We start from the raw sequence: 11,245 nt of genomic DNA on the forward strand, positions 1-11,245 counted from the left end.
ACGAGCAGTTGGACAGGTGTACCTAATAAAGTGGCCAGTGAGTGTAGATGATGACTTCAGGTGCTTGTTAACTAATTGTATTTACAAACACAACGGTGGCGCCCTCTTTTGGATGGTGACCACACTACAATACTGACAGAAGGTACGTCTAAGCCATGGATGTCCAAAGATGGTCCTGGAGGGCAGCTGTCCAGCAGGTTTTAGAGGTTTCTATGTTTTAGCACAACTGATTTCCATTAATAGCTGATAAACAATCCTTTTCTGAACTGCAATCATCAGAATCAGCTGTGCTGAGGCCCAGAAACATCCAAAACCTGTGGGACAGCTACCCTCCAGGACCAACTTTGGACATGCCTGGTCTAAATGTGTCAGACTCTAGTCCTGCACCTTTTTGAAATGTTTCTGCATTAAGACGCCTTAACCAAACAACGGTCTTTAGCAGGACTGCTGAGAACTTGACTATAAATGAGGAGGTAATCAAGCCATTTCCTTCAGGTATGTTGGGGAAGATAAATATCTTTAAATTGCAGGATAATGCCCCCCTAGTTTGACAGTGGATGTGATCAATAATCCTGTGGAACAACTTTTCTGACCATAATTGATTATGAGTCAATCATTTATTTACACTACTAATTTCAGCCTATTCCTATTTGGAAAATAACTTATTCTCAATCAAATTTCAACTTTTGCCACAGATTGGATTGATGTTTGGACTTTGACTATAGATTATGCTCCGATCTTAGCAATTCCTACACTCTGGCTGTATTTAAAATGATGGCGCTTCCACAAGGCGAGATTTGAATCTGTCTTAAAAGTATAGCAACCTCAAACAGATTTTACACCAGGATTATTGGGTTTTCTGCAAGAATAATCCACGCATTAGTTCTGTCCAGCTTCCCTGCTAAAGCATCCCCACAGCATGATCTTGGCACCATGATATCTATGGTGTGTTTGGATTTATTTGGTATGGTGGTGGTAAGGTGTTTTGAATGCTCCTATGGACTGCCTGCTACTTTTCTAATTAATACTCTGGTTGGTCAGCTTCTCAGTTCATTTAAATAACCATTTGTTGAAAGGTTTACTGCTGAACTATACCCTTTGATTTTTATATCAGTTCTATGTGATTTCAATTCTTAGTACAACCTTGCTTCAAACTTCTCTACAACTTCCTTCCTTATATATTTACCTTATTCATTGTTCTTCATGAAGATGTTTTTTTCCCGTTTGTCTCTAACAACCATAACAGCTGGAATTACGGTTAGAATAAATAACATCTAGGTTGAATATGTGTATAAATTAGGGACATCTGAAGGCTGGATATCATTGAGGCAAATCAGAGTAAAGGGAGACAAATGCATTTTTTTTGCCTCAGTGTTTAAATTCCTATTTTTGAAAATTAAAAAAGACCTCTATAATTTGACATCTTCTGCACTGTTGTAGGCACTGTTTTATACTTTTCTTAGAGAATCGTCATAAAATCAATCGAATTGTATGAAGATAACAACCTTACTGATGAGGTTGGTCTTTTATTTGCCTGACTTTGTTATTTTAGGTCTTTTAAAATGTCCCTGAACCAATGTTCCCCAGCTTGTGAGATTCTATAAACACATTGAGCAATGTAAACAAGTCTGTAATGGATCAGCCTGCTCAATGGGATTCAGTCACACTCACATTCACACCTAAGGGAAATAACTGCCTCTCAAATCGACCTGCCTTGAATGACTTTGGAATTGGAAAGGAAATCCATGCAAATTCCCAACAGATGCAGTCCCCACTTGCTGTGAGGTGACAGTGTTAACTACTGTGTCACTGAGCAGCCTGGGCTTTTATATCTCTACCCCCTAAAAAGAGAGAGAATAAGTGTAAAAAGTTCCAATGATACAAACTTCAAAGTAAAGCGAAATAAATTGAATCAGGCTTTTTTTTAGCCCACCTTCCTCTGATGTGAAATAGAGCTGTAGACCTCAGAGGAGATGGTGGCCAGAGTTCGACAACTCACACATGCTGATATGCACATACTCAGGCTGCCCACACACAGAGGTGCGCAAAAATGTGCGCACACATTGATGGGATGCAGAGACGTGTGAGAAGACCTATTGTTCTTCTCCTGTGAGGAGGTCTGCAAAACCAGAGACTATGGTGACCTCACAGTAGACCATCATCAAAATCCACAGTGCACAGGAAATAAATGTGACCCTTCTCTTGCCCTTTACTCCCTCGTCTGTCATCAGCTCCTCCCTTGATCCATCCTTCTGTCTTTTACCTCCTTTACCCTTGACAGACCAATGCAACTTTTCCATTCTTTATATTCTGAAAATAAACTATCTTGATTTCCTCTTTTGACAGTTTCAGCCATTTTGTTACATCCAGAAAAAAAACGTTTTCTTTTGACCTCTCTTCCCAAAGTTTCAACTTTGCCCTTTTCCTTGTTTTTATCAACTTTCCCAGCACCTCTGTTTCCCACCACATCCGCAATCCAGTCTTCATCTGAAAACCTATTTAAAACCACTCATCCCCATCAGATGCCAGCTGGGAAAAGCAAGTGTGGGGTGGAACGACCTGTCAACATGTCAAGCACATGACAAAACACACCCATCTGCATACATGCAAACTATGCAAGAGTCGCTCTGGCAGGCCTGGCCGCAAAACACCATCAACATTCGAGGTGTTTCACAAGTCAGTGAGGAAAAAAAACCCAGACAGAAACAGCGGTTCATCCGAAAGGACAGGTGCTTAAAGTCGTCATGGGTAGCAGTTCCACAACAGGACTGACCTGCACCTGAGTTTCAGTCTGCGAAGTGTCTCGGCTTGCAAACAGAGAGAAAGACACAGAAACACAGAGAGGGGCTGTCAATCAACATGACGGACATGGCCTTTCACAGACTCATGATTGTGTGACGGCTGACCCCTAAGAACACTCCTCAATACAATCCCCCATAGACAAACCTTACACTCATGTATTCAAAATACTCAAAAGCACTAATCTGAGCACATACAACCCCATGGGTTTAAGAAACACAATACTAGTCAGCAACTATAAGTCAGCAGGGGTCAAAGAGTCCTTAAGGCCTGTGTATGCTCCCTCAGCAGTTCTTCACAGTGAGCTTGTCGCAGATATTTTTGATTTATGCCCAATATTGAAGCATGGTCTGCGCTATGTTATTCAACGCCACAATGCAAGAGGGCCAATCAGGAACTAGCTGTCGGTCTAGATACGCCCGAGGCGGTGAGGAAGTGCGGGGCAAGTTTGTGTGACAACGAAGGAAGATGAGCGCCAAAAAGAACGGGGATCCAGGTGGAAAAACGGTTCCAGCGTTCCCATGCACCTCGCTCCTCTAGCTGGTCCAACTTCATGAGTCGTTTTCCACAACGGCGGGGCACATTTGCGTTCACTGCGAAACACACAGACGACCTGGTTTCTCATTGTAAATCCACCTTTACTTGAGTTGTAAAGAAAATCTATGTGGGGTGTAAGGGGGTGTGCCTGTCAAGCCCTCAGAGTGAGAACCAATATTCCAATTTCACCATCAAATTGAAGACTAGCTGTTGCAAAGTAAGGACATTTTGCCTGTCCCCATATGCTATTTTGCTAATGCTTAGGTTTAGGACTAAGGTGCCAGTTGGTTAGGGTTAGGGTGAGGTATGCATTGGTAATGGTTAGGTTTAGGGCTAGTTTTAGGATTAGGGCAGAGAAAGGGTTGAAAATATCTGAAAATCAATGGAAGTCAACACATTGTCCTCACTACGATGGCAGAACGAGTATGTGTGTGCGTGTGTGTGGGGGTGGGGGGTGTAGGCTTTTGGGCAGCCATTTACCTTAGCCTCATGAGCAGGCTGGCTGTCTGCTTGCCGATACTGGCAATAATACAATGACACAATGACTCTGCTTTGTTTTCACTTTGTCTCTGTGTCTCACTTATCATATTAAAGTTTTTCACCATGACATTTAGGATCCGAAAAGAGAACTGCGGAGAATAAGTGGATCAAAGCCTTTAAGATTATCTGTCAATGACTTTTTTTTTTTTTTACTGAGAGCCCTCTCTAAACCAGGGTGATGTCAATGTAACATGGGAATTACTGTCCAAAAGCAGTGAAACTCAGCAGATAAACCTGTTCTACTCTCATGCCGAACAGAAACCAGTGGCTCAGAACCTTCATCCTGTTATGAGTCACGGCTGAAATACATAATCTGCTGCTAAAAAAGGTCAAGGCCAGTTTTTCAGTCTTCTCTAGAGAAATTCAGACATGCAGTCTACTGACAGAGACGCTGCTCAGTTTAAATTTGTTAGCAGAGTTATTAGCATACCTCCTTGTGTAATTTCTAGGGAATTTAGTTACCGTACTTAAGTTAAATCTAAGATTTTCAAAAGCCTGACAAATTCTCTAAATCCAAGAATAAAATCGAAAAGTTTAAAAAGGTACCTTTAAACTTTACAAGTTGTGCTATTTTGTGATTATAGAAGGTAAAAGATTCAGCCTTCTTGTTATCTCTGAATGTGTCGCTCTCTCCTACTGTGGGTAGATCACATTACATTTCTAAACAGTTCCCAGTCCCTAGCTAAGCTTAGCTTCCAATGTCTCTTAGGTTTTGGCTGTCTGTGTTATTTTAGAGGAAGTCATGAAAACCATCAGCTCATCTTTTGCTTAGACCATTAAAAAAAATATAGATCAATAGCTGTAGATTGGATCTGATGGAAGTCAATCTGTAAAGTGCTTTGAGACATCGTGGACCAGGGCCAGTATCCCTGTAGGACTAGTTCTGGCCCCTGTTAAAGCCCCTGTACTAAAGACTTATATCAAATGATGATATCCGTTGACACAGAAATCATTACTGACTGGTCTCTTGGGTCTATTTTCTTTTTTTACATTTAATTTTTATTTTAACAATGATTTAAAATCCATGTGTTGTACCATTAATACAGTATAACAGGTTTGATCTGTCATGGCTGTTTCTCTTGGGTCAAAAATTGGCCTCAGATTCTGCATCATGCTGGTGAAGATTCTCAGTCATCCAGGTCAAAGTCATTCCAAAAATATATAATTAAAAACAATCCACTGGACTTTGTTTCCAAGTTTGAAGACGTTTTGCTTCCCATCCAGGAAGCTTTTTCAGTCCAAAACTTCTGGATAGCATTGAGTTTGAGTTTTTAAAAAACGAATAAAACCTTGAACTCAACGCTATTCCTGAGTCTATGCATCCATATAATTTTGTTTTATACTTTACCTTTGCGCCCCTTTGAAAAAAAACATTGGGGCCCACTCTCCCCCCTCAGGTAAATGAGGTCTAGTACCACCAATGCCATGAGATGGAATACTATGAAATATATGAAAAATTAATTAAATAAAGTAAATTGGGTTTCGTAGCATTTTAAGCCGGTACATAACAGAAAAAGCTGCAAAACTAATTTTGAATGACTTATAACTAATATTAGTCTTAAAAGTAAAACTGGATATATAGTGAACATTGCACACTGTTTTGCTGAAAAAAATGAGAGTATGAGTGCATCCTAATTTCCATCTGTCCCATGTGAGCTCGGGGGAATGATAGCCTTTTAATTTGATCCAGAAAAACATTCTCGAGGTGCAAAGCTCATTTGTGCCACTAATGCATCACTTGTTGAAGTGAGGAGAAGCATCAATACAGCTAATATAAAAATGATTACAAAGTACCCCTGGTGACATTTTTACCACTTTGCTGAGCACACCACTTATGATATAAGACACAAGGAGAGATACATCAGGATATAGAGAGAGGAGAGACAGAGGAGGCGTGTCTATTCACACCTGTATGTCTTTAAGTAACAAGGAATTTGTTTGAGAAATCACTCCCTCTCCTGCTGATTGTGTATTTACATGCTGTTTAGACATACATGTTGAGCAGGAGTAACGATGAAAGCCAAACAGACACGCATTCTTGCATATTCATAATCTGCAGCCTTTGGCTGTTTAAAAGCATCTACATGGTGACAGCTAGCTGATAGCTTACAGATGTAGTAGTACTCGTGCCCCGGCCTGAACTCAAAGCCCAGCGAGAACGGAGTGAAGAGCTGGAACTTCTCTGAAAAGCGCAGGGGGCCATCAGGACCACTAGGGCGGTTGCACTCCCAGCGTTTGAAGCCACGCATTCTGTGCTGGCAGGAAGTGTAGCCTTCATGGTTGACCATAAAAAGGATGTAGCGCTCCATTCGCCCATGGGATGGAGGACCCTCGTAGAAAGGACAATAGATGTCTAGATAGTCATTGATGTTCACTGCCACTCTGTACTCGCCATGCCAGAACCTGCAAAACAGAAAAAAATACACTCAATTGGGATATAGATGAGGAAATCATGTAAGTGAGATTGAATATGATTATCTGACAGACTGAAGAGGGTGATACCACTTTTTTAAATGAGTATTGACATTACAGTAAGACTGCGCAGCAAAAAGAACCAAGGGTGAGCTTCAATTTAATGCAATCACACTGTTTAACATAAAAAAATGTAGATTCCTGTGGGCTGAAATGGATTAAATTACATTTGACTGTATGATTTATGCATTTGTAGCCACCCAGATGATTATTTAACATGCTTTATGTGTGACTGTACTGCATTCCTCCTGCCCTGGAATTTTGATGATTTCCTGAATTATGATTGGCTGGGGGTTTGCAGAGAGCGTCAACTTTGATGCAAGAACCATATAACAGTTTGTTAGAAAGAAGATTATATGTATTAATCCCCTTTACTTTGACGCCCCTCAATAAAATCCAGTTGAAGCCCTAGAGGTCCCTTAAAGAACATTAGTAAACAAACAGCAACATGAAGACAAAGTTATACATCAGCCAGAACAAGAATAGAGATCTGGACAAGTTTAAATCTTATGAAACACAATATATCAACCATTAAACATATGAAACAATGTTCAATTCAAACATAAAAAATAAACATTTTTGGCCTTAATGCAAAAAAAATATGCACGGTGGAAAACTTATACCTGGAGTTGGCAACATCATCAGCATCATTGTAAAGCCCTTCTAAACAGGGCAATAGCAAATGCATGCAACATATTCTAGATTTTCATTGAAGAATATTTTAGCTTCCATTCAATCTGTACTTTGTGTTTGTCTCTCACAGTACCCCCTACCAAAGATAAAAATGAAACACTGAAATTTGTGGATGTAGTCTAATAGAATAAAAAAATAATAATAAATAAAATAAACAACAACTGTTTCTATTTATGACAAGTAAGTAAGCGCATAAAAAAAGATTATCTGACACCGGACCACATATGTGCAATAATCATGTTTATTCATTATACTAACTCTACACATACAGGTGATTTGAATGTTACTAAGGTTGAAAATAATTTAGAAACCCCCTCTATCTTACTGCCAAATTTACAAATGTTTGTGGGTGGAAGGGGGTCCCAATTTAGCCCATCTCAGGGCTATGGGGAAGTGAACCAACAGCTTTATTTTGACTTACAAAGCTTTTGAACTTTCTCAAGGCAGGGGTTTGTGATGTAGTTTAGTGTTGATAGCCCATTTCAGGCATTGATGTATACGCATCTAAAGGAGTTCTTTAGGGACTATGGTTGGTCTGAGGAATAAAATGTAGCTTTGAAATGTGTCCTCTTTCTGAGACTTACCAATGTCTGATGTTGTTTTGAAGTGTTGAGTAAGTGGTTGTTTCTACAGCTTTGTTGTTCACCTCATGTTCGCTCAATAGTGTTGTTCAAACAGGGAAACTATCTTTATTATGTGCACAGTTTGATACTGAACAAGACAATAACAGGTGATCTTTATTTTATATAAACTGCATGTATTGGCAAAGGTATGCACAATTTGATATTTATTTCAAGCTATCGAAGTTGCCAGCTGCAAGCTTTGCACAGAATATCATTTATTTGCTTTTGGTTTTTTAAAACTACAATAGAAGACATATTTATTAATTGCTGATAAATTTGTCGCTACCTCTGGTAGATATATATATATATATATATATATATATATATATATATATATATATATATATATATATATATAAAATTAAAATTAAGAGGGGTGGAGCATTTGATCATCATTTGATCATCCCTCTTTACACAATCTATGGATCATCCAGAGTCACTAGTTGTCTCTTTCCTTCTGGTCAATCCACTGGTCAATGGACTCCAGGAAAAGATACAAAAAGACAAGAAAAGATAAGAAAAATGACATGAAAAGGGCCCGGTTCTCGTTGGCCCTTTTCATTGGCCTTATCCCCCTGGAAGGATAGTTTGAACTTCACACTGAGCAGGGGATGCAAACTGGATGTTTGGACCTTCCCCCCCTGAAAGGATTGTTTGAGCTTCACACAGAGCAGGGGATAAATCTCCACACGAACCGTTCAAGTACTTCAGGAAATTTAAGTGGCAGTCAGCTTCATTGCTCCTCAGGAACCAACCAAACCCGAGAAAACCATGTCCGCCCTCCAACGAGTCAAACCAAGTTCTGGATTAACCCACACCGACTGGATTCTGGGAAGGACACCTTTTCCCTGGAAATGTAAGGCCCGTTTCAGTCTCTGTTTTTGCAAGTCGTCGCTCAAGTTTCCCACTGAGCCTAAACTAAACTCTGAACTTCCCTTCTCACTTCCAGTTCTGGTTCACCAGCGTTCTGAGTAACACTGGATCCAACTCATCATGCTTACAATAAACCTGTTTAACCTTTTCTCTGGTTGTCTGGTTGAGTGGTTTCCTGCATGTGGGTCAGATCCCTAAAAAGAACATGACACAAATCACTTTTTCAGACCAAAACTACCTGGAGATTTTGTTGCTAAAAGGCTCAATGCCATATTCCTATCGCACTACTGTGTGTATGCCTTGTGTGTCACAGGAATAGGACGATAAGATGTTGTTTGGTAGACTCTCTGTCATCACCTTCCTACACAATTCACACTTTAGCATATACCATTTGATCACCAGCAATGGCACACCGCCATTGGTCTTTTTTGACATTCTACACAGTCTGTGGAAACTGCAAATTTGTGTGACTGATACAGTGTTTACACAACTGCTATTCGAATAATGCATCAACAAGTCAGTAACACCTAATTTTATGCAACACAATGAGGAGGCTTTGTCAACGCTGACCATGTTTTAGTCACTTTGGCATCTAGATGCTTAAAATTGAAGGTGGAATTTAGTAGTTGACCTATTGAGATTAATTTCACTAAAAATTATCCAACCAACTTGTGGCTCTAATAGAGTATTTTAATACCATTTTAGCTTAACAAATTAAAGCCTAAATATGAAGAGAAACAGAAATAAAGATGTTGTCACAGCAAAAGCAACACACTGTCCCGACATAGCAGAGAACTGGATTCCACACCCTTGATCCCATGCAGTATTCAAAGTGCAAGGATATCAAAATCGATACCCGTACTCTGACTAAAGCCCCACAGTTCACAGCTGCAGTAGAGTTTGATCAACCCCATGAGTTTAGATATGAGACAACATCCCCTCTAAAAGCTGTGTTTCATATAATTGTCGTTTTGAAATAATTTTACAAAAATAAGTCTTCATAAAATGAAGAAAACAGTGGAAAAATCTGAGCATCCTCCTTCTGGTTCTTATACAACTGGAGTGTTTTCAGTCAGAAGCCTCTCCAGAACTGCTTAAGACAGACCACTACATCAGATTCTTCCTGCCTACAGTCATCAGCATCTACCAGCGGTGGATGAAATACTCAACAGTAGTACTTTAGTGAAAGTATTGATACTCATAGTCAAATCTTACTTAGCTACAAGTAAAAGTAACTTGGTAAAACATCTACTCTAGTTAAATATTAAAAAAAATCATTATTCCAATAGTCCAAATTAACTTTTCTAATATCAGTATATTTCTGTGTAAATTTAAGAGTAATTTCTAAGAATCATGTAACTTTCAGAAACCATCTGATATATTGATGCATAAAACCAACCTCTACAGATTCTACACCACATGTAAAGAACCTCAGCATGAAAATACCACAAAAAATGACAGCTATTGTATTATTATTATTTCTTATTTAAAAAAAACCAAAAAAAAAAAAACCAACAACAACGAAACCACAACTCTGATTTGAGAACTCATCCCACTGAAAAACTAGGTAACATAGTAACAACTCACAGCTTGATAAAATGTACTTGTAATGATCTTGGCACCTTTAGGCTGGGTTTTTTCCTTGTTGCTCTTCTCTGCTTTGCTCCACCCTTCTCTCATTAGCTCTTATCACATACACCTGTTCCTGCTGCTATTTAAGTCTCTGGAGCCCAGCCTTTGGTGCCAAGTTTCTTATCAAGATTTCTCTAATTTTCCCTGTGTTTCGTTCTGCCGGTTCCTGATCTGTTTTCTGCCCTCGGACTTCAGATTTTTTGGCCACCACTTTTTTCTCTGTTTGCCAATTCTGGGCTTTCTGGACTGTTACGTGGATGCCGCCTGGTGCAGACCTTGCTCTGACCACGGCTTGGATTACCCTCCTGGATCTTTCGGTTCCTATGCGTGCTCTGGCTGCTAAAGGATGCTGCTTTTCTTCTCTCCTGGATCTCTGGTGCTGGCTCAGTAAAAAGCAAAGGAGTTCTGCATCTCAGGGTAACACTCCTTCTTCTGAGCACAGACTGAACTTTGCCTGGTTGGTGGCTTTCATACTCTTTATTATCCATCGCTAGAGTTTTGAAGTCACTGACCTGAGCCTCTACTCCTGCAGAGTTTCCAGTGAGACGAGCAGCCGTACTTTACTTTAATAAACTCTCTTTTGATTATATCACTGTCTGTCTCACCTGAATTCTGGGTCCTATGTCCTGAGCCTTCTGAGATTACTAACTACAAATATCTTCCTGAGTTTCTCACATTTGTGGGACATCATGCAAATCTCTAAGACCGTGGTGTTGCAATTCAGTCCTAAGGTCTGCTTTCTTGCATGCTGAAATTGCATGTCAAAATAGAAAAACTGTAACAGCAGATTACAAAGATAAGCTGAGCCAAAAGTAATGAGTAACGAGCAGCTTCCTCAAACTGTAGTGGAGTAGAAATCACCACCCAAAAAAAATCCTCAAGTAAAGTAAAGATCCTCAAAAAGTACTTAAGTATAGTAATCAAGTAAATGTACTTTGTTACTTTCCACCTTTAACATCTACAACACATCATTAAGGAAAACATCTATTAGTTACAGCATTAAATATGTATAATAAGTATTTTTAATTGAATGTATTACTAATAATAATTTCTTAGATTGTAACTCATAAAACAAG

The 11,245-nt window shown here is 39.4% G+C and overlaps 1 protein-coding gene across 2 annotated transcripts in view; it reads right to left on the reverse strand.

Annotated features, from left to right (window-relative positions):
• The window catches only part of LOC107093741 (ephrin-A2-like), a 156,019-nt gene that overhangs the window by 7,461 nt on the left and 137,313 nt on the right, over nucleotides 1–11,245 (reverse strand). For both annotated transcript variants that reach the window (XM_015388985.1, XM_015388986.1), the window contains exon 2: nucleotides 5,987–6,279. In XM_015388985.1, the coding sequence (XP_015244471.1) occupies nucleotides 5,987–6,279 (293 nt within the window). The remainder of the gene's footprint in view (nucleotides 1–5,986; nucleotides 6,280–11,245) is intronic.

Source organism: Cyprinodon variegatus, unplaced genomic scaffold (genome assembly GCF_000732505.1).
Source record: "Cyprinodon variegatus isolate N-32 unplaced genomic scaffold, C_variegatus-1.0 Scaffold444, whole genome shotgun sequence".
NCBI classification, from domain to species: Eukaryota; Metazoa; Chordata; class Actinopteri; order Cyprinodontiformes; family Cyprinodontidae; genus Cyprinodon; species Cyprinodon variegatus.